The sequence below is a fragment of the Dendropsophus ebraccatus genome, chromosome 5 (assembly GCF_027789765.1).
Source record: "Dendropsophus ebraccatus isolate aDenEbr1 chromosome 5, aDenEbr1.pat, whole genome shotgun sequence".
Lineage (NCBI taxonomy): Eukaryota > Metazoa > Chordata > Amphibia > Anura > Hylidae > Dendropsophus > Dendropsophus ebraccatus.
Window position 1 is genome coordinate 26,284,474 of NC_091458.1, and position 24,783 is coordinate 26,309,256.

Below are 24,783 nucleotides of genomic sequence, written 5' to 3' on the forward strand. Positions count from 1 at the left end.
TACCATTATTCTATTATAAATCGGACAATTATGCACGCTACGGTATATAATATGTTTATTTATTTAATTATTCTTATGTTTTATCTATAATATGGGATAGGGGGGATTTAAATTTTTATTGGGGGAGGTGCTTTGGGGTATTTCTAAAAACATTTTTACTTTTTTTTTAACACATTTTAAGTCTGGGGGACTTACATGCTATAATTAGATTACATACACTGATCATTTCTATGCCATAGGCATAGAATTGATCAGTGTTATAGGCGCTTTGCTCATTGAGCCTGCCTGGCATGATCACTGCATTTAAAGTGACTGTACCACCAGGCCCAGGCTGAAGCACTGGAGGCGGCCGACCCACCCTTAGTGTGAGGAAACCCTAGCCCCTCTATGATAGGGTTCCATTGATTCTAATGGAGTCACGTCATGGAGGGGCTAGGGTTTCTTCCCACTAAGGGTGGGTCGGACCGCCTCCAGTGCTTCAGCCTGGGCCTGGTGGTACAGTCACTTTAAGGGGCTAATGACAGGCTGCAGCTCGATCTGTGCAGTCTGTCATTAACAGTGAGGGCCCGGCTGCTGATAGTGCTGCAGTAGCTTATGACATACCGGTATGTCTTGGGCCGTCTAGGGGTTAAAGGATCATTTAGCTTTATTGTTTTGTTTCGAAACTCATAGCTGCAGTGATGGGGTTAAAAGAGAGGAGGTTGGGACTCCTCCTCCCCAGGATAGTCCTTCCTCCCTTCACTCCATCCAGCCAGGGAATCCCCTGCTCTGAGACAGTAGAGAGAAGACATGGCATCTCCAGGGCTGTCAGGCTGGGGCTTCCTGCTGTTGTCTTGCATTGCGGGCTCTGTAGTGCAGTCGGATCCAACCTATGAAACCTTCTACTTTGATCAGAAGGTAAGAGGCGCCATTATGTTATTATGGGGAATCCAGGGGTAATTCAGAGGCCGTGTACAATAATAAGGGGTCCGGTTAATCTGTGTACATTGCACACAGCATCCTAGCGTGATGCTCTCCTTTAACCTCTTAAGGACCCATGACGTACCGGCACGTCATGGATCACTGTCACTTAAGGACCCATGACGTACCGGTACGTCAGCCCTTTAAACGGGCGCCGCGGCCGGCCGGGTCCCGATCGGGGGAGATAGCCTGCTATAATACATAGCAGGCCATCTCTCCCTGACGGCATGGAGGGTTGTTAACCCCCCCCATGCCGACGATCGCCGCTATTGGCTGATAAGCCCATAGCGGCGATCGGAACCTTTCCGGGCCATCGGTGGCCCGATGACCCGGAAAAAAAATGGCGGTCGGTGCTGTCCGAGGACGGCACCGACCGCCATTACTGTAAAAAGTAATGGTGGTCACGGTACCACCGTCCCGATCGCCGTGAACGGCCGGCCAGCCGGCCGGCCGTTCACGGCGATCAAAGTCCCCACAAGTAATAAATACCTGCTCCGGACCCCTCAGCTAGGTAGCTGAGGGGTCCGGAGCAGGTATTTGTACATTACTCACCTGTCCCGGGGTCCTGATCGGCGTCTTCCGGGTTCCCGGCGTCCTCTTCATCTTGTCGGGACTTCGGCTTCTTCCGTGAGTCCCGATCGTCTGTTTCCGGCTCCAGCGTCGTCTTTTTTCGTATTTTTTCCGGCTCCAGCGTCGTCTATTTTCGGATCTTGCGCTCTGCTGCCCCCTAGCGGCTGATAAGTGTAATACACGTATCAGCCACTACAGGGATGTTCAGAATGTAGTAAAAAAAAAATTTTTTTTCCCAATTTTTTTTTTTCCTATTTTCCGCACCCTATCGCCGCTGAGTGTTGATCAGCATCGCACGAAAGTGCGCTGCTAATCAGCAACTCCTCCTTTTTGGCGTAGGGTGGTTTTTTTTTATATCCTACTGCCACGGTCTGCTGATAAGTGCCGAACATAAGTGCGGCATTCATCAGCAACACCATTTTTGGCGTAGGTTTTTTTTGTATACTTACTGTAAAAAACACGTAAAAAAACACTACATTACACCACACTACATTGAATAAAGTTTTACACTACACCACTACATACCCCATATACCAATCCCCATATAAAGATGACCCCCAGGGTGTTTTCGGTATCGGACGCATACGTTATTATTGCCTCCGACACCGAAACAGCCAGTGAGGATGAATGGGGGGTCCTTCGTTCCTCCATTCATCCTCATCCTCCTCATCATCCAGTGACGTGTCTGGGAGTAGCGTAGCGTACGCTGCCCCCCAGACACGTCTTTTCCGCCAGTACCGTCCCAATAAGAGATGACGGTATGGCGTGAAATTCTACAAACTCTGTGAGAGTACCTCAGGGTACACTTACAGATTTAGGGTACGTGCACACTGCGGAATGGCGAAGGATAACCCTTTGTGCATTCCGCAGCTGGCACCCGCCGGCGGACTGATGCAGGGGCGCGTCTCCGCCCGTGTCATAGACTCTATCCTATGCATGGGCGGATTCCATCATCCGTCATTCCATCAACACGTTGGACGCAGAGCGGAATCCGCCCGTGCATAGAATGGAGTCTACGACACGGACGGAGACGTGCGCCTGCATCAGTCCGCCGGCGGGTGCCAACTGCGGAATGCACAAAGGGTTATCCTTCGCGATTCCGCAGTGTGCACGTACCCTTAGGGTGTATGAAGGAAGGGACACCCGAATCCAGCCCCCAGATGCCCCCCCCCTCGGAGTTAGTGGGGAGATCGTCCGGGAACTGATCTTCCCACTGCTGGATAAAGGTCACCACCTGTACGGGGATAACTTTTATACCAGCACCCCCTCTTCCGGTCCCTCGCTGCCCGAGCTACTGTAGCTTGCGGCACGATCCGAACATATCAGAAGTAGTAATAGCGCCCTAATATTTAGCAGCCATGGAGCGGACCCAGCGCTTCTGGATATGAAGGACCCCGTATCTCACCAGGGCAACATTTTCTAGGTGACGTCCCCCACACTGGAGAAAGGGAGACCCCAGAAGAAGTGCAGAGTGTGGGGTAACAGGGGGATCAGGAAGGACACCATTTACCAGTGTGCCACCTGTCCTGATCCCCCCGGCCTCTGTATACTGGATCGCTCCAAGGCGCACCACACGTCACTGGGGTTCTACATTATCTAAATTCTGTCCCTTATTCCTATTTCAGGGGTCACGTTGATTCAGGGATTGTTCTGATCGCCATTATGGAGTCGGGAAGGAATTTTTCCCCTGTGATGAGGCTACTGTCGTCTGCCTCACGAGGGGTTTTTGCCTTCCTCTGGATCAACACAGGTTGAGTTTGATGGACACCTGTCATTTCCAACCTTATAAACTAATAATTGCCCTAATACCCCCAAATAAATTAGAATTGTCCCTTTTCCCCAGCTAAATAGGTATGGCCGCCATTCCCATTAGAGGATGCCATGATGCAATTACAAAGCCTCTGTGCGGCCAGGACAGTAGAAACCCCCCACAAGTGACCCCATTCTGGAAACTACACCCCATAAGGAATCTAACAAGGGGGGCAGCGGGTATATGGCCCCCTGGTGATGGCCACATTTGGGACGTGAAAATGAAAAAAATGGTATTTTTTATTTTCACGGCACATGTTCTACACATGTGCCCATCACTAGTGGGGTCCATATGCTCACTGCACCCCTTGTTAGATTCCTTATGGGGTGTAGTTTCCAGAATTGGGTCACTTGTCGGGGGTTTCTACTGTTCTGGCAGCACAGGAGCTTTGTAATTGCGACATGGCCTCCATCCCCCATTCCAGCCTCTAAATGGCGCTCTGTCCTTTTGGTGACTTGCCCTGTGCCCATATGGCAAATTATGCCCACATGTGGGGTATTTTCGTACTCAGGGGAAACTACCCTACACGTTTTGTGTTCATTTTCTTTTTTAACCCCTTGTGGAAATGGAAAAAAAATCAAGGCTAGACCAACATTTAGTGTAATTTTTTTTTAATTTTTACTCTAAATCATTGATCTTGTCTTGATTTTTTCATTTTCACAAGGGGTTAAAAGATAAAAAAAACACAATGTGTAGAGCAATTTCCCCTGAGTACGGAAATACCCCACATGTGGACATAAAGCGCCATGCGGGTGCAGGGTAAGCCTCCAAAGGGAAGGTGCGCCATTTGGTTTTTGAAGGCTGGATTTGGATGGAATGGATTTCGAGGGGCCATGTTGCATTCAAAAGGCCCCTGTGTTGCCAAGACAGTTAAACCCCCCACAAGTGACCCTATTATGGAAACTACACCCCTCAAGGAATGTAACAAGGGGTGTAGTCAGCATATGGACCCCACTGGTGACGGGCACAAATGTGGAACAATGTGGCGTGAAAATGAAATATTAAATTTTTTACACTATAATGTTGGTCTAGCCTTGAATTTATCATTTTCACAAGGGGTTAAAAGAGAAAAAAAAACACAAAATGTGTAGAGCAATTTCCCCCGAGTCCGTAAATACCCCACATGTGGACATAAAGCACCTTGTGGGTGCAGGGCAAGCCTCCGAAGGGAAGGAGCGCCATTTGGATTTTAGAGGTTGGATTTGGCTAGAATGGATGATGAACGCCATGTCGCATTTACAGAGCCCTTGTGCTGCCAAAACACTGTAAACCCCCCACAAGTGACCCCATTCTGGAAACTACACCCCTCAAGGAATCTAACAAGGGGTGCAGTGAGGATATGGACCCCTGGATGACGGGCACATTTGTGCCATGAAAGTGAAAAAATGAAAATTTTCACTTTCACGTCACATTTTTCCACATTTGTGCCCGTCACCAGTGGGGTCCATATGCTCACTGCCCCCCTTGTTAGATTCCTTGAGGGGTGTAGTTTCCAGAATGGGGTCACTTGTGGGGGGTTTCCAGTGTCTTGGCAGCACGAGGGCTCTGTAAATGCGACATGGCCCTTGAAATCCATTCCAGTGAAATCCAGCTTCCAAAAGCCAATTGGCGCTCCTTCCCTTTGGAGGCTCGTCCTGCGCCCGCTTGGCACTTTATGTCCACATGTGGGGTATTTCCGTACTCGGGAGAAACTGCGCTACATGTTTTGTGTTTTTTTTTTCCTTTTATCCCTTTGTGAAAATGAAAAATTGAAGGCTAGAACAACATTTTAGTGTAAAAAATACTTTAGTCTTTTTTCAAGCCATATTGTTTGGAAAATCTGTGAAGCACCTGTGGGGTCCAGATGTTCACCGCACCCCTTGTTACATTCATTGAGGGGTGTAGTTTTCTAAATGGTGTCCCTTTAGGGGTGTTTTTTAGGTTTTGGCACCCCAGAGCCTCTGCCAACCTGAAGTGGTACAGTCAAAAATGACCAAAAATAACGGAGCCATTGAAATTCACTAGGCGCTCCCTTATATCTGAGGCTTGTGGTTGCGTCAAATAGCGCAATAGGGCCACATATGAGGTATTTCTATAAACTGCAGAAACGGGGCAATCAATATTGGGGTGCATTTCTCTGGTAATAGGTTTATAATTATGAAAAATATTGGATTACAATAAAATCTCTGCACAGAAAATTAAAATTTTCAAATTTCTTACACACTTAGCTTTTATTTCTGTGACTCCCCTAAAGGGTTAAAAAACTTTCTGGATGTGCTTTTGCAGAGTTTAGGGGGTGCAGTTTCTGAAATGGGGTGCTTCGTGAGGCTTTCTAACACACAGTCCCCTCAAATACACTTTAAACCTGAACAGTTCCCTAAAAATATCTGATTTTGAAATTTTACTGAAAATTTGGAAATTTGCTGCTAATGTTTTAAGCTTCCTATTGTCTAAAAATAATGAAATATAGTTTAATAAATGCCGCCAACATAAAGTAGACATGTTGCTAATGCTATTTAATATATAATTTATGTGGTATAACCATTTTCTGTATAAGCAGAAAAGTTTTAAAGTTGGAAAAAATGCATTTTTTTCACAATTTTTCACGCTATTTTGGGTTTTTTCATAAAGATTCGTTATAAGTATCGACTCCAATTTACAAGAAATGTGAAGTACAATATGTCACGAGAAAACAATCTCAGAATCAGCCGGATAGGTAAAAGCATCCCGAAGTTATTAATGAATAAAGTGACACTGGTCAAATTCATAAAATTTGCTCCGGTCCTTAAGGCCATTTCAGGCCCGGTCCTTAAGGGGTTAAAGTGTCACTGTCGTGAAATTTTTTTTTGCAGAAATCAATAGTCCAGGCGATTTTAAGAAACTTTGTAATTGGGTTTATTATCCGAAAAATGCATTTTTATCATGAAAAAGCAGTTTGAAGCTCTCCCCCCTGTCTTCATTGTTCTCCTATGGAGAGAGCTAAAGAAAAGACCAAAACAGGACAACAAAGAGTTAATCTACAAATCCCTCACCCGTTATCTGTTCTGACCATCACCAGTGACCTGTCTGAGCTCGGATTACAGCTGTCACCCAGCTCCGTGCCTGTAATCCTCTGTTATCTGCTTTCTGCTGCCGGCTAACTCCCTCCTTCCTCCTCCCCCCTCCCCTCTCCCTAGAACAGACAGGGGACGTCTCCTGCAACAAGTCACAATTTTCAGATTTTTCAGAGTGGATGAAAAAGAGGAAGGAGGGGGGGGGGGACCTGGGAAAAGGCTTTTTACATGCAGATAATGGCAGATTTGGCTAATAAACCCAATTACAAAGTTTCTTAAAATCGCCTGGACTATTGATTTCTGCAAAAAAAAAAAAATACGACAGTGACTCTTTAAGGGTTATGAGTAGAGATGAGCGAACCTGGAGCATGCTCGAGTCCATCCGAACCAGAACTTTCGGGATTTGATTAGTAGTGGCTGCTGAACTTGAATAAAGCCCTATGGCTATGTGGAAAACATGGATATAGTCATTGGCTGTATCAATGTTTTCCAGACAACCTTAGAGATTTATCCAAGTTCAGCAGCCACCGCTAATCAAATACCGAACGTTCGGGTTTGGATGGACACAAACCCGAACCCGGTTCACTCATCTCTAGTTATGAGTCTACGTCTACCAGAGTTTCGTAATCCTTTGATTATAATTTCTTCCTTGCCATGGTCAGCACAGAACTGAACTCAGCTGACCCAAATACCTGATGCCGGATGGAGAATCGCTCCTACAGATGTAGCAGAGATGGATTTGTCATTGGACGCTTTGAGTTGAGACGAGACCTGGGACACAGAGGCGGATAGCTGCAGTTCGCTGTAAACCATGACTAACAAACTCAGCTCTGCTACATCTACGTCTGAAACGTGTTCATCCAGACCAGATGTCTTGTGACCAGTGCAATGCAATTTGGGGTGGTGGTCTGAGAGAGGCTTCGCTGTATACAATTTGCTATAGACTCAGACACATAACTAGAGTTTGTAGATCTCCTTTACATTTTTACATTCAGTGCAAACTACTCATTGTATCCTTTAGCTAGGGGTAGCTATCCTGGGTCCAAATGACAAAATTGTTATAATACTTCTTATGTAGCAAAGAGGCCTGAAACCCTTTACCTGGGGCTGCGAAAACTACAATTCCCATCATGCCCTGTTGCAGTGTCCCAGAACAGAGTTCCTTTTCTTGTTGTTTCCTTCAAAGTGTATCTTTATATCTGAGTCAGTCAATATGTTATTGCCTCTGTTCTGGAAAACTATGGTCCACTGCAAACTGTATGATGTGTCACCCCTCTCAGTATTCAGGTCTGCTGTTTCACTCATTTTCATGTATATTTGGTCCTATATGTCCTAATGGTGTGATAATACAATGGCTTGGTGTCACGTGACTGTCCCCTGCTTCCATGGTAACCCCAATAGCCATCGAGCTTTGGCTGGGAATACCATGTGACTTCCTCTCTACCTGATTCCTGTCTCCTACCTTCAAGGGGACAGGTGGTGTGTTTCCTCTCTCCACTGCCAGGAGAGAGACAAGTGTGCTCTGCTGCTCCAGTGTTACTAGAAGTGTTCCGGTCCAGTCGGGACCTGGCTGTGTCTTTATTCTCAATTCTCAAAATCCTCATCTATACTAAAGATCTGGGTGCCGTTCTTCAGTCATTCCTCTCATCATCTTCTCTAATCATCAACAGCAAGTATTCATCTCTGTTTTATTCCGCCCAGCATCTCAACTTCAGTATCACTACTACTCCCATCATCCAGTACGTTACTCTCAGAGCCCATTGCAGCATCACCCATTACTCTGCCTTATCCAAGTCTGCCTTATACCTGGTTGCACCCGGAGAGACTGTTGCTACGAGTTACCACCGTTATAATAAATACACAACTACCGTTGTTTCTGAACCTTGGCATTGGTGTAATTATTGGTGCCCTGACTAAGGACAACGAAGAATTGCTCGGCCTCCGCTTGGTCAGGTTCCCGGTCTACAGCTGCTATCCCTCGTGCCCATACTGTGACATACCATCAGGCAAGTGGCTAACCGGGTCCCTACCCAGTACTACCACCTACTACTACTCTCAGCGGAGTGGCCCAGCGCACTGTCAGCCTTTGGTCTCCACTCTATTCAATCCAGATAGGATTTCCAAACAATGCAGAGTTTAAAGGGAAACTTACTTTATTCCAATATCTGTGTTACAGGTAGAGAATACAGCGTGCTGTGTGGTGTTACAGGTAGAGAATACAGCTGGCTGTGTGGTGTTACAGGTAGAGAATACAGTGTGCTGTGTGGTGTTACAGGTAGAGAATACAGCGTGCTGTGTGGTGTTACAGGTAGAGAATACAGTGTGCTGTGTGGTGTTACAGGTAGAGAATACAGTGTGCTGTGTGGTGTTACAGGTAGAAAATACAGCGTGCTGTGTGGTGTTACAGGTAGAAAATACAGCGTGCTGTGTGGTGTTACAGGTAGAGAATACAGAGTGCTGTGTGGTGTTACAGGTAGAGAATACAGTGTGCTGTGTGGTGTTACAGGTAGAGAATACAGTGTGCTGTGTCGTGTTACAGGTAGAGAATACAGCATGCTGTGTCGTGTTACAGGTAGAGAATACAGCGCGCTGTGTGATGTTACAGGTAGAGAATACAGCGTGCTGTGTGGTGTTACAGGTAGAGAATACAGCGTGATGTGTGGTGTTACAGGTAGAGAATACAGTGTGCTGTGTGGTGTTACAGGTAGAGAATACAGTGTGCTGTGTGGTGTTATAGATAGTAACTGTGTGCTGTGTGGGTGGGACCACAATGAAATGATAAAGTAGTGCAATTAATTCAGTAACACAATGAAACTGCAATGTGTGAACACAGCCTAGATGTTCGGCAACAGCTTTGGGCAGGGAATGGGCAGGGTGGGGGACTGTGATGAACAGCTAAGGGAAAGCATTGCATTCTGGAACCTGTAGTTACCTGTAATGTAACCTGATCCTATGTATTGACCCTTATAGACTATACGCACCTCATACCCCTTCCAAACTTCCCTCTTCCTCATGTTCATGTTTTCCTCATACATTTCTATACAAGTCAGAGGTGGTGCTGCAATTTCTTGGATATTTATGCGAAAAAAAAGAAAATCTTTCAAATCAGTTGGTTTCAAAAAGTTATATAGATTTGTCATTTACTTTTATTTAAATATATCAACCCTTCCAGTACTTATCAGTTGCTGTATGTCCTTCAGGAAGTGATGTATTCTTTTCATGTCAGGAACTGTCCAGAGCAGTAGCAAATCCCCATAGAAAACGTCTTCTGCTCTGGAGAGTTCCTGTTACAGACAGAGGTGGCAGCAGAGAGCACTGTGTGAGACTGAAAAGAATAAATCACTTCCTGCAGGACATCCAGCAGCTGATAAGTACTGGAAGACTGGAGATATTTAAATAGAAGTAAATTATAATTCTATATAACTTTGTAACATCAGTTTATTTGCAAAAAAAAAAAGTTTTCTACCCTTTAAAACCACTACAGCTGTGTGTACAAGGTCTGAGCATCCCCTCTCATTAGATTTTAGTATCAGAGTGAAAAATATTTAAAAGTCTTTTCCTGGCCTGGGTGATTGGAGTGCAGAGCGAAAACTGAATGTAAAGCATACAAAGCACATATTGTATTAATCAGTTAACAAGAACAGCAACTAACTTGCTAATAGAAAACAGAAGAGGAACAATTACAAAGAACTAACCTTAGCTACTGTAGTTATCCATAATTTCTGAACACAACGCAGGCACTAGGACCCAGATGTTTGCAGAACTAAGAACTAAACAAACATCACACAAGTCATCAAAATTCAAAACAGCATTTTAGCAACTTCAAAGTACAAACACAAGAAAACTGGAATAACTTAGAAAAAAAGACACCAAATGTACAAGGGACATGGAAACAAACTCTGCAATCAGCAATGACTTTTTAAAGGGACTATCTCTTCACTTTTTGGCTGCCTGAACCACACATTATTGGGGAGGGCCTGGTAGCTTCTGTGTTCCGCACCTGCCTTGATATCTAATAATCAAGGCTGACAGGGTGAGAATAAGAGAAACAGATCACTGATCTCAGGGAGACCAGCCAAAGAGAACACTGCCGGCTGCTAGTTAAAAAGCTCAATGAATGAAATCCTAGGTGCATTGCCCCCTGGGAAACATAAATATGCAAAAAAAAAAAAGAGCTTGTGGAGCCTCATTTAAGAGTCTTGAAACACAGGACTAGCCAGATATCCCTCCGGGAAGGACCCGGCCGAGGGGTGGCTCCTGTAGGGAAACCACCATATTAAGTGGCCCTATAAGTCAATGTAATGACAAGGGATAAACCAAGGCTAGGTAACCATCCACAGACAGCTGTTTCGGGTGCTGCCCCTCATCAGTGTTGAGCAGGATTCTGTTTAGGTAGGAGCAATGCCTAGTAAAGCCATAAGAGAAACAGATCACTGATCTCAGGGAGACCAGCCAAAGAGAGCACTGCCGGCTGCTGCTGCATTTAAGTTATGTGTTTGTGGTGTCCCACCACGGGTGTTGCTCATAGTTACACCCTTCGCAAAAGCCTGTACTTTTTGTGTCAGTGGTGATGAAGTAGTGTTAAAGTTTTGCCACAAGATGACACTATTGTAAGTATATGTACTTAGTCAGTGCACAGCTGTAGTATTGAAGGGGTTATTGTTTGTTTGTATGTCATATGGATCTGTAGACCAATGAGCATGTCTTCTTCTTCTGTCCTATTATTTCTCTCTTTACTTCTTACATATGCACTCTTCACCCATTCACAGCACACCTTACAGGGGCTGTAGATAGGAAGTCACGTGGGTAGAGGAAGCGTAGAGGTTTTTTGTCGCTAGTCTTTGTAGAGGAAGGACACAAGCCAGAACGTTCTCTATAGCAGTCCAGTTGTGCCCTGGCCCTCTGCCAGATCCCCAGTCTCAGTGTGCAGTCTAGAAGCAGACCTAGGCACATGAAGCTAACCTTTTCTTCTCCAGTAACTGTACTCAGCACTATTCAGTGTTAAACCCTTCACTAGAGAGGAAAAGTCAGAGATTATCTCAACCCACGCCGTGGACAATGAGAGACACAGTGCAGGACAGTATCCACAAAGCAAGGCTAGGAACTGATCTGGATAGAGCAAAGTTGCTAGAAGCCTATGAACTCTATCTCGCAGCGCGGGTGTAAGCACATACCCTCAGCATTCTGCTCATCCCAACAAGGTCTGGGGCTTGTGTCACCCACTAGGATGGGTCCCCTGACACTGGTAGGGCAATAGGTGGTGCAAAGACCAAAGAGTCAAAACACAGGCACAAGTGTTCTCTCTCTTCTCAATTATTCTTCTATTTCTACCTCCGACATCCCGGCAGAGCACAGTACTACTTGGGTTGGGACTCTCACGACATCCTCCTCTCTACTCTTCTGATACTTCTATTTACCTCTCAGCACACAACTCAGTCCACACAACTGTACTACTCCCTATCCTCTCACTACAGATCTGGATCCTAAACTATCAAGTGTCCTATTAAGTATAAAGTCTTATATCAATGCAAAGCTGTATCATCTGCTGCATACAAGTACCCTCCAAGTAACACAGATTTTATTTATGATAACAAGACTCTGTCATTCCTCATACCAACACAGTATATACACACTCCTTGGGTCATCTCCCCTTTCTGTGCCAGTACCAATAGTCCGGATGGGTCATTATTCCACTCCGGATCAACGTGACAACAGCCCAAGGGACCGCGCAACAACGCGGCAGGTCACTGTCCACAGGGGAACAATGTGCAACCGGCCCTTTAAACTAAAAGCAGGCGTGCCACCATACCTGTGTGCCCAACCTGCACTGGTGTCATGACATAACATCACTGGGCCCGGCTGTGTCTCGGCCAACCACCATAGAACTGGCATCACACTTTACCATGTGACGAGTGACCAGCCGTACCTCCACACCGGGGGTCACCACATCTGTACTTGGCAAATGGTTTCCAGCATTACAGGAAAAAATAAAAGTTAACAAACCACAAGTGATGCATAGAATATCACAATGATAGTGCCATACAGTGCTCCATACACTACATACCACTCAGCAATAAGTAGTCACCCTCCCATTGTGAAAGTTGTACACGGTAGGTGCAGCAAATTTTTCATCAAGTGCTTTAAAAGAACTGTCTGCATCTAATGGTCTACTGGTTCTCAAGGGGGTTTCCAGGATTAGAAAAAACATAGCTGATTTTTTCCCCCCAGAAAAAAAAAACAGCACCACTCTTGTCATTAAAAGGAATATGTCACTAGGTTTATGCCGCCTTAAATGAGGGAAGCATAAATCAGTGACAGAAATGCTGAACAGATCAGTGTATTACTTACACCATTCTGTTCAGCTGTTCTCCTAATATGCAGGACAATAGGATTCTTACCACACCCCTCCCCCTACCCTTCAGCTGCTGATTGACAGTTGCTGTCTATACACAGCATGGAAAGATAACTGCCAATCAGCAGCTGGTGGGCGGAGTTTTCTGCTTCTCATGAATATCCAGCTGAGCTCATGTACATGATGGAGAGGACTACTTATTGTCCTTGTTATTCAGGGGGATATTTCTGGATCAACTGCACAGAACAATTTAAAGGGGTATTCCAGGGAAAATCAATAAATTAGCATTGGAAAGGGTTAACCAAGGTTAACCCTTTCCTAATATACTTACCTGTATGTTTTTGGCCCCCCAAGGAGATCTCCCGTCTGGTCACGTGATGGTCCAGGCTGTGACTCGCGGATCCTCATCTCCTTCCGATTCGGTGACGTCACCATACCGGGCCGGCGTTTGGCTCTCTTTCTTATTAGCAGCAGAGCACTGTACCCTGACTGGCTTGGTAGCGTGTAGCCAATCAGGGTTTAGTGCTCTGAGTCCCATCCCCCCCATCTGGGTTATAGCACAGGGAGGGGGCGGCAGGATCAGGGTTTTAGCACAGGGAGGGGGCAGGATCGGGTATGGATGCAGGAAGGAGGGGGCCAGGGAGATAAGCCCCGGCTAACTTTGCAAAGCAGCTGGGGGGGGGGGGGGGATTCAGAGCACTAAACCCTGATTGGCTACACGCTACCAAGCCAGTCAGGGTACAGTGCTCTGCTGCTAATAAGAAAGAGAGCCAGACACCAGCCCGGTATGGTGATGTCACCGAACCGGAAGGAGAAGAGGATCTGCGAGTCACAGCCTGGACCATCACATGACCAGACGGGAGATCTCCTTGGGGGGCCAAAAACGGACAGGTAAGTATATTAGGAAAGGGTTAACCTTGGTTAACCCTTTCCAATGCTAATTTATTGATTTTCCCCGGAATACCCCTTTAAGTGATACATTATTCTGTTCAGCTTCTCTGTCACTAGTTTATGCTGCCCTGAGATAGGACAGCCTAAACCTACTGACAGAGTCTCTTTAATTTGTGTGTGGTATTGCAGCTGGTTTCATTGAAGAAAGTAGACCTGAGTTGTAATACCACACACATCCTGAGGACAGGGGTGGCACTGTTTTTTGGAACCCCCCCCCAAAAAAAACCCGGCTATGCTGCTATGCATTTTGAATTTTGGGTAACGCCTTTTAATATTCTCCTGGTCCAATGATTCTGCAACATTTTATCGCCACCATAACTGATAAGAAATATGTTCTGTTTCCTGCCCACTGCTATTGGCTAGACAAGCTAGCCCTCCGCCAGAAGGAAGAATGCTGGCTCTCTAGTGCCCCTGGAAGTAACTAAGCTGTAAGTCACTTTCTGATCGTAAAATAGCTTGGAGAATTTCCTCTAAAAGCAAGAGGACCCATCCTAATTCTCAGTCTGGTTCTATTTATGTGCAGCTACCTCCAATAGGTGGCACTAGAGGGACAGTTTTCTTATAGCTAAAGTGGAAAAGGAGAAATATGCAGTCGCACTCACCCTTGGACTTTCAGCTTAGCGGCTTTATTGCAATTCACAGAGCTCGGGGAGGGAGAGGGTTCAGGTGTGTACGCGTCCTGGGACGGCCGTTTCGGGGATACGCCCCCTTTGTCGACCAGGGGGCTAATTTGCATATTATTTTCCCAGGAAGCATATTCTGGTCTATGAGACTCCCCGCATCAGCTTGGTGTTCTCCCCAAGGAGACACATTACCTCTCAGACCTATTATAGGCTGGCACAGAGCTGGCACTGTTCTCTATCTGTTGCTGAAGCCACCCTCCACTTCTGGGTTCATCTCTTCTTGTCAGAAATTGTGTGAAAATGACATGATTGAGATTTCTTGCAACATAATGAAGAGGATGAAGGCTTCAATAATCTATATGTGGTGTCCCACTGTTAAGTGCCTTAGGCACCTGTCGTAAAGTCCTCACTCCAGGTTAAGTGGTGATGAAGGTAGTATACTGTAGTTTCACCACTAGATGTCAGTGTTCTTTTACACCTCTGTTCTTGGTTGCACAGCTGAAGTTAGCAATGGGTTACTATTGTTATTGTACCATGTGTTTAGTGCTGACCTATAGGAGATGCTCTTTCTTCTTCTGACTATCCCTGCTCTACACACACACACACACACACACACACACACACACACAAAAACAGCCCCTAGGGGAGTAGTTAGTTAGCCCTGTGTGGGAGGAAGTTAGTTAAGTGTGTGTTTAGTGAGTTGAGTCTAAGACCCGTGCGTATGCAGACGCAACTAGAGATGCTCAGCTTTTTCAGTATTCCTACTATATCTGCTATTCACTACAAAGAGAGAGGAGTCTGGGAACATCCTAGCCCACGCCGTGAACCAGTCTAAAAGGTGCAGGGCAGTATCCTGCTACACAAGAGGAACTAGCCTGGATAGGACAAAGCTACCAGAAGGTCTACGTATGCTATTTCGCAGTGCAGGTAACCGGGAGGGCTCGGAAACTTAGCTTCACCCAGATAACTAAGGCTGGGGCTTGTATCACCCTCGACACTGTGGGGCAGAAGGTGGTCAGATTATAGTCTATACACAGGTACAAGTACTTCTCACTCTCATGTATTCTTTCAAGTTTCGGCAGAGTACATTGCTACATTGGGTTGGGACTCCCTTGACAAACTATTCTCCTCTACACTGCTCTACTCTACTTTCAACTCTTCACGCACCGCTACAACTACCTCTACTCTACCCTACTTCATCAAGTATCTCCTCAGTACAAATGAGTTCAAGCACTACAATCCATGTGAAGATTTATCTATGTGCTGGCAAAGTGTTTTGTACTATCAAGAGACTGTACAGTAAAGCTGTTATATTTTTAGTATCACTGGGACTCGGTCATCCTTTCCTCCGCACCAGCCCCTATGCACACTGGCCGCACACCTTGGGTTATTTTTCCCCTTTCTGTGGGTGGCGGTACCGATGGACTGGGTGGGTCAATTCCCACTCAGGACTACAGTGACAAGAGCCCAAAGGACCCATCACTACCCGGCAGGTCACTGACCATTTGGGTTACAGTACAACCAGCAACAACACAAAGCAGGTACCAACACCATACTTGTGTGCTGGACTAGCACTGGCATCACAACACTTACAGCTTTGGCTGAGCCGTCACAACCACCTGACATATAACGTGATTACAGTATAAGTAATGATTACAGTGGTGCGCCACAAAATTGATTGCAAACAATACCCAAAAATATTGTAGCGGTCAATTCCAAACTTTCTAGTTCCAGCCATGAAGAACATGGAAGGGTTATCTAAGGTTCTCTATTGGTCCTCTTAAATGGGCTATCATAGTCCAAAGCTTTAGCTGCCCGGGCACAATGGGAATTGTAGTTTGGCATTGGATGGAGGACTGTCATCCCTTACCTAAGACAATCATGTTCCATGATGTGGACTAAGCGTTCCATCTGTCCTCCAGAGCTGCACTCATGAACATCCGAATTTCCTACTTTAAATTATTTGAAATTGAAATCAGTGCTCCCCTCTTCTATATGGTTGACTTTCTTGACTCCATATTTTTTTTTTCCTTACAGATAGACCACTTTGGGTTCTTTGAGGACTCCACGTATAGGCAACGTTACCTTGTCTCCGACACCCACTGGAGGAAGCCTGGGGGCCCTATCCTCTTCTATACCGGAAATGAGGCGGATATCACAGTATTTTGCAGTAATACAGTATGTATAACACAACACCTTGTAGATGTATGTAAGTTATCACTGGTGGGTCCAAAACATATCCAACTTCTACATCTAAATACATCTTATGATTTGAGCACATTCTTAAAGTCTTACCATTACTTAAAGGGGTTATCTAGCAGTAGAAAAAACACAGCTACTTTCTTGCAGAAAAAACAAACAGCTTAGAAGTAAATTACAAATCTCTGGCACTTTTTGGCACCAGTTGATTTGAAAGAAAAATATTTAGGTGAACTACCCAATTAACCTAAGCAACAAAATCAGCATATACTGTAATTTTCTAGCTGTAACGTCCCTCTGTCTCTCTCTCCAGGGCTTTATGTGGGATATAGCTGAGGAGCTCGGCGCCATGTTAGTATTTGCAGAACACAGATACTATGGCGAGTCTATGCCCTTTGGTAACCTGTCTTATAGTGTAAGTATTTTTATGTCACTGTGGATCTGGAAACCTGAAATCTGTCTTTATAATGGAGGTCGGGCCTGTCCTAGTGGAGGAAATCTGACTTTATTACTCCTCCATTTTTTATTTTTTTTTTAGGATCCCAAATACTTGAACTATCTGACCTCGGAGCAGGCCCTCGCAGACTTTGCCATTTTAATCCGATTCCTAAAGGGAAGTTCTGAATCCAAGGATAGTCCAGTGATCGCCATCGGAGGCTCCTATGGGGGGTTGCTGGCGGCCTGGCTGAGAATGAAGTATCCTCACGTTGTAGTGGGGTAAGTGCTATGAACACAATGCAATGTTTCTATATGGGACAGTGTACCCTGTACTATAGTGTAGAGCTGTGTATGACCCCTCCACTGAACCTTAATCCCATGTTATTGATGACTACAGAGGAGCCAATTTACCGTAAGTTTGGGTTCATTCAATGCCGAACGCTCTGCCTTCAACTCCTTGTGGCTGGAGGATACAGATACAGCCAGCGGTGTAACTACCACTGTAGCAACCATAGTGGCTGCTATGGGGCCCGCTGCATCAGAGGGCCCCGTTGCCCGCTCCAGCAATACTCTGGGCCCCCTGAGCCATCATTATTTGCAGAGCACCAGGTGGCCAAGCAGGCCTCCTGGGTTCTGCAAATGGCCCTTTAACTGCAAGCACCTGTGGTGTCCCACCACGGGTGTTGTCTTATATTCACCCTAGTATGTTGTTCACTCAGATTAAGCAACATGGGAGATGTAGTATTGTTTTTCCCCACTAGATGTCACCACTGTTTATTTGTACTTCTTATGCACAGCTGAAGCAAGGGGTTAATTATTTTATGTCATGCTGACCACTCACAGGTGCTCTTTCTTTCTGTCATATCCTATCTAGTCTCTCTAACACACACACTCAGCCCCATCACTCACAGGAAGGTACACCTGTAGGAGGAGTTTAGCTTGGTGGAAGAAGTGATTCAGTTCTTCTTTAGTATTCAGAGAGAGGACACACACAAGAACTTGTCCCTGCAGAAGTTAAGCCGGGGCCTGGCTTAGCCAGGACCCATTGACAGGGGCCAGCAACCAGAGACTTTTATGTAAGCAAGCAGCTACCACAGATTTGCAGTGCTTAGGTGATGTAAGGGGAGAGAAGCCACCACGGAACACCCTAGCCCACGCCAGGAACCCATCAGAAAAGTGTAGAGCAGTATCCTGAGAGAATAGGAACTGACTCCAGTAGGACAAAGCTACCATGCAAAGGTCTACGTATCCAACTGTGCAGTACGGGTGGACTGGGAAATCTTGGGAACCTGCTACACCCAGATAACTGACGACTGGGGCTCATACTACCCACCTAGGATGGTTTCTACGCAACTAGGGGGCAGAAGAGGGTCAGACTATGGTCTATACGTGAGTACGGGTATCCCTTATCTACTCCTCTTCTACACAACTGTTCCGGCAGAGTACATATTCTACCTTGGGCAGGGCTCTTCTGGCAACCCCTCTCCTCTCTTTACCTCAACAAAGCACTTACTTCTAAAAGGCACTGATTATACTCCACTGTCAGCAACTATGTTTTTCAAGATTTGCACTAACTGTGCTAAGTGTACTGTTCACCTGCAATGTTGTTCAGTTCTATTTTTATACTAAACATACAGGACATTGCCTCATGTCTCTGCACTTGCACCCACGCACACTACAGCTCTCCTTGGGTTATTTTCCCCCTTTATGTGGGTGCAGGGCCGTTTTAATACACTGGTGGGCCAAGTGCACAGACCTCAAGAGTGGGCCCTCTCTCCTTATAAAGGTTAACTGAATTATATTTATCAGGTATTATCACTGGTGCATTATACTCAGTGCATCAGGTTTTATGACAAGTTATAAAAAGGGAGTATGGTCGGGGAGCATTCCTATGTCATATTCCTATTCCTAAATCTTTATGAATAATGGAGAGTGAAGCTAGCGGGGGCACGTACAGACCTAATATTACCACTGAAACAGTTTCTAGCTATAACAGGTTCCCACTGTAGGGATTGGTGAACTAATAAGGACCCCCCCGGGAGTATGGGTGTGTAAGCTACTGTTTTCCCCTCAGTCCTACTAGTGTGTAAGCTCTTGTGTACCCCCAGTCCTCCTCCTAGTCTGTAGGAGGAGGACTGGGGGGGGGGGGACACAGCAGTTTACAGACTAGGAGGGGGACTGGGGGGGCACAGGAGCTTACAGACTAGGAGGACTGGGGGGACACAGGAGCTTACAGACTAGGAGGACTGGGGCACCCAGGAGCTTACAGACTAGGAGGAGGACTGGTCACACAGGAGCTTACAGACTAGGAGGACTGGGGGGGCACAGGAGTTGTTTACAGACTAGGAGGACTGGGGGGGGGGGGGACACAGGAGCTTACAGACTAGGAGGAGGACTGGGGGACACAGGATCTTACAGACTAGGAGGACTGGGGGGACACAGGAGCTTACACACTAGGAGGACTGGGGGGACACAGGAGTTTACAGACTGGGGGGACACAGGAGCTTACAGACTAGGAGGAGGACTGGGGGACACAGGAGCTTACAGACTAGGAGGACTGGGGGGGACACAGGAGCTTACAGACTAGGAGGACTGGGGGGACACAGGAGCTTACACACTAGGAGGACTGGGGGGACACAGGAGCTTACAGACTAGGAGGACTGGGGGGACACAGGAGCTTACAGACTAGGAGGACTGGGGGGACACAGGAGCTTACAGACTAGGAGGAGGACTGGGGGGGACACAGGAGCTTACACACTAGGAGGACTGGGGGGACACAGGAGCTTACAGACTAGGAGGACTGGGGGGACACAGGAGCTTACAGACTAGGAGGACTGGGGGGACACAGGAGCTTACAGACTAGGAGGAGGACTGGGGGGGACACAGGAGCTTACAGACTAGGAGGACTGGGGGGACACAGGAGCTTACAGACTAGGAGGAGGACTGGGGGGGACACAGGAGCTTACAGACTAGGAGGACTGGGGGGGACACAGGAGTTTACAGACTAGGAGGAGGACTGGGGGACACAGGAGCTTACAGACTAGGAGGACTGGGGGGACACAGGAGCTTACAGACTAGGAGGACTGGGGGGACACAGGAGCTTACAGACTAGGAGGAGGACTGGGGGGGGGCACAGGAGCTTACAGACTAGGAGGAGGACTGGGGGGGGCACAGGAGCTTACAGACTAGGAGGACTGGGGGGGACACAGGAGCTTACAGACTAGGAGGACTGGGGGGACACAGGAGCTTACACACTAGGAGGAGGACTGGGGGGACAGAGGAGCTTACAGACTAGGAGGACTGGGGGGACACAGGAGCTTACAGACTAGGAGGAGGACTGGGGGACAGAGGAGCTTACAGACTAGGAGGAGGACTGGGGGGACACAGGAGCTTACAGACTAGGAGGAGGACTGGGGGGACACAGGAGCTTACAGACTAGGAGGACTGGGGGGGACACAGGAGCTTACAGACTAGGAGGACTGGGGGACAGAGGAGCTTACAGACTAGGAGGACTGGGGGGACACAGGAGCTTACAGACTAGGAGGAGGACTGGGGGACACAGGAGCTTACAGACTAGGAGGAGGACTGGGGGGCACAGCAGTTTACAGACTAGGAGGACTGGGGGGACACAGGAGCTTACAGACTAGGAGGAGGACTGGGGGGACACAGGAGCTTACAGACTAGGAGGAGGACTGGGGGGACACAGGAGCTTACACACTAGGAGGACTGGGGGGACACAGGAGCTTACACACTAGGAGGGCTGGGGGGGGCACAGGAGCTTACAGACTAGTAGGACTGGGGGGACACAGGAGCTTACAGACTAGGAGGAGGACTGGGGGGCACAGCAGTTTACAGACTAGGAGGAGGAATGGGGGGGACACAGGAGCTTACAGACTAGGAGGACTGGGGGACACAGGAGCTTACAGACTAGGAGGACTGGGGGGCACAGGAGCTTACAGACTAGGAGGATTGGGGGGGCACAGCAGCTTACAGACTAGGAGGAGGACTGGGGGGACACAGGAGCTTACAGACTAGGAGGATTGGGGGGGCACAGCAGCTTACAGACTAGGAGGAGGACTGGGGGGACACAGGAGCTTACAGACTAGGAGGATTGGGGGGGCACAGCAGCTTACAGACTAGGAGGATTGGGGGGGCACAGCAGCTTACAGACTAGGAGGATTGGGGGGGCACAGCAGCTTACAGACTAGAAGGATTGGGGGGGCACAGCAGCTTACAGACTAGGAGGACTGGGGGGGGGGGCACAGCAGCTTACAGACTAGGAGGACTGGGGGGCACAGCAGCTTACAGACTAGGAGGACTGGGGGGCACAGCAGCTTACAGACTAGGAGGACTGACTCAGTCCTCCTAGTCTGTAAGGTCTTGTGTCCCCCAGTGACCCGCCCCTCATACTGAGGATAAGATCCTGGGAAAGCTGGGTGGCCTCAGTCATACTCACAACACTATAAGATGCAGGAAAGCTGGGTGACTTCTGAATGGCAGTCAGTCAGAATACTACCCACGGTCCGTTCCGGGGGCGGGACCTAAAATCAGGGGGCGGGGCTTATCTGGACATACCCCGGGCAGGTCCGGTGGGCAAATCCTCTGTCAGTGGGCCCCCAGCTTCTATTCTTCCCTCCCCTTCTCCATACACCCCCACCTCGCTGCTACTTACATTCATAGTGCAGGTGCTGCTCCCCCGCCTCCACACACTCTGCCTGGGGAGAGGCTGGATGCTTCTGCAGTGCCTCCTGGGCTCCCCGCAGACAGGGCCAGCAGAGCATGTAGTGCAGGCTGACCCGGACTCACAGGAAGTAGCTACAGCCCGGGCACCACAGCACACAGGCTCCTCCTCGTTCCCGACCACCACCAGCTCCCCCTTCTCCTCACTGACTGCGCAGACAGAATTGCAGGGGAGGCGGGAAAGTAGAGTGGCGCCGCTGCGGCCGGCCGTGCGATGCGCGCGCTGCGCATCCAATCAGGTGCCGGGCCGGGTGACATCACACGCAGTCAGGCGTCCTGGCTCATTAGGTGGTTGGGGGATGAAAATTTGTGGTGACTCAGCCGGGGGGCCCCTGTCATGTGATCTGGATCAGGGGGCCCGGTGCACGTGCACCATATGCACCTAGGTTAAAGCGGCCCTGTGTCTATCTGGTGATCCGGTTCTGTTACTCTGATACTCCTTTCAGAGCCGTGTATTAAAACTATTGCAAATGAACAAACAAACAAAAAAAACGGAGTTAGAAAACAATACTACTACTACTACTACTACTACTACTACTACTACTACTACTAATAAAAAAAAAACTGATTTAAAAAATACATATCTACTTTTTTTTCATATATATATATATATATATATATATATATATATATATATATGATAGAATATTTTTTTTACTATGAATATATATATATATATATATATATATATATATATATATATATATATATATATATATAGTATTTTTTATATATACAGTGGTGCCTTGGATTAGGAGCATAATTTGTTTTGGGACCGTGCTTGTAATCCAAATCCACTCAAACCAAAGCAAATTTTTCCATAAGAAATCAATGAAAATCAGACAATTGGTTCCACAACCCAAAAATAATGATTTTCTATTCTGAATAACATGTAAAACAAATGAAACAAACATTTATAAGCAGCAGAATATGTGATATTATAAGTAACTGTACAGTATAGCAATCAGCATGTGGAGAATAATGTATAGTAACTGCATAACCCTGATAACACTGCAGCAGTTTATAGATACAGGATGGAGCTGCAGATCCCCATAATGCAGTAGCGTAGTACAACAGGCTAGAATAGAGAAGCAGGGCTGCTGTCAGAGGTCTGTGTGGTCACATGACAGCAATGGGAAAGGGGTGTGTGTTCAGTATGGACCAATCAGGACTGACAGGGACTGCAGGGAGCATGAAGTAATGAGCAGGACATATGTGGCCACATAAATCTGGGGAGCGAGGGGTTACAGCTATGATGAGATTACCTGCTCAGTCCTGTCCCCTAATGTAAGCCCCAGCCTGAAGTGGATCTGCTATGATTTGGAAGATGAGGGAGACTTCCTGGGTCAGAGTACAGGGCTGTATACCCCGCTATGCAGACCATGTCCCTCCCCCACTCGCCCTCCCATCCAGTACAGGGAGCTCTTAAACCAAGTCACAATTTTTAAAAACTGTGAGCTCTTAAATCAAAACGCTCTTAATCTAAGTTACTCTTAAACCAAGGTACCACTGTATATAATTCTTATTGCCATTTTCAGGGCTCTTGCTGCTTCTGCCCCAATTTGGCAGTTTGAGGACTCGGTTCCCTGTAATCTGTATTATCAAGCTTTAACCAATATCTTTAAGAAAAGTGGTCCGGGATGTGCCGAGAGTATCACCAAGTCCTGGTCGGCCATAAATCGCATGTTTCAAACCAGTGAGTGTCTCACATAACAACCGATTGCTGTTTTTGTCTAAAAAATTCCCTCTCCTGACATTACCGATAAACTGATGGATGCACCTCATTGACAAGGGAATGGTAACAATATATTGTCAGTTTATTTATATGTTTCCAGGAAGAATAATAGAGGCACAGAGCTGCACTCACTATTCTGCTGGTGGGGTCACTGTGTACATACATTACATTACTGATCCTGTACTGATCCTGAGTTACATCCTGTATTATACTCCAGAGCTGCACTCACTATTCTGCTGGTGGGGTCACTGTGTACATACATTACATTACTTATCCTGTACTGATCCTGAGTTACATCCTGTATTATACTCCAGAGCTGCACTCACTATTCTGCTGGTGGGGTAACTATGTACATACATTACATTACTTATCCTGTACTGATCCTGAAATACATCCTGTATTATATACCAGAGCTGCACTCACTGTTCTGCTGGTGGGGTCACTGTGTACATACATTACATTACTTAGGCTAGGTTCACACTGCGTTTTTAGCATCCGTTTAACGGATCCGTTTTTTTTAGCGGTCAAAAAAGTAGTGTCAACAGTACTTTATTGTGCGTCAAAAAAACGCATCTGTTTTGATCCGTTTTTTTTTATAATGGAAGTCAATGGAAAAACGGATCAAAAACGGATGCACACAAATTCATCCGTTTTTTGCAATCCGTTTTTTGCAAAAAACGGATCCGTTAAACGGATGCTAAAAACGCAGTGTGAACCTAGCCTTATCCTGTACTGATCCTGAGTTACATCCTGTATTATACTCCAGAGCTGCACTCACTATTCTGCTGGGGGATTCCCTGTGTTACACTTGTTGCATTACTTTACACACTGTAACCATTCCCCCTCTGTGTTTCAGATGACGGCATCAGGTGGTTGTCCGGCGCGTTTCACTTGTGCTCTCCTCTTAAGTGCCAGGATGATGCTGCTGCTTTTAAATACTGGCTAAGTGAGACCTGGGTGAATCTGGCAATGGTAAACTATCCGTACCCGGCCAACTTCCTGGAGCCTCTGCCAGCCTGGCCTATCAAGGTAGGTAACCCTGGTCTAGAGTTCTGATATACTAGAGATCCACAGTTCCCTGATCTGTTTTATAACTTTATTAAGTGTATTGATCTACAGACAGTAAATATAATCCAGATATATAACACACATATATATATAATTTTTTTTTTTATGTAGGAGGTCTGCAAAAATTTGAAGAATCCGAACCCTGACGACAAAGAGCTGCTGCAGAACCTCTTCCTTGCAATTAATGTATATTATAACTACACTGGAAATACCCCGTGTCTCAACACCTCACAGAATGTTGCCGGGTTCCTGGTTAATAACGGCTGGAAATATCAGGTCACTTCTACATTCACATAACTTGTTCT

General features: G+C 46.7%; 1 protein-coding gene across 2 annotated transcripts in view; it reads left to right on the plus strand.

Moving 5' to 3' along the window:
* The first annotated feature begins 591 nt into the window (after positions 1-591).
* The window catches only part of LOC138792367 (lysosomal Pro-X carboxypeptidase-like), a 28,686-nt gene continuing 4,494 nt past the window's right edge, over positions 592-24,783 (plus strand). For both annotated transcript variants that reach the window (XR_011363135.1, XM_069969718.1), the window contains exons 1-7: positions 592-897; positions 16,336-16,476; positions 16,811-16,912; positions 17,036-17,214; positions 23,214-23,371; positions 24,267-24,439; positions 24,590-24,754. Coding sequence is in view for 1 of the 2 variants with exons in the window: in XM_069969718.1 (XP_069825819.1) it covers positions 790-897; positions 16,336-16,476; positions 16,811-16,912; positions 17,036-17,214; positions 23,214-23,371; positions 24,267-24,439; positions 24,590-24,754 (1,026 nt within the window). In the remaining variant the exon portion in view is untranslated. The remainder of the gene's footprint in view (positions 898-16,335; positions 16,477-16,810; positions 16,913-17,035; positions 17,215-23,213; positions 23,372-24,266; positions 24,440-24,589; positions 24,755-24,783) is intronic.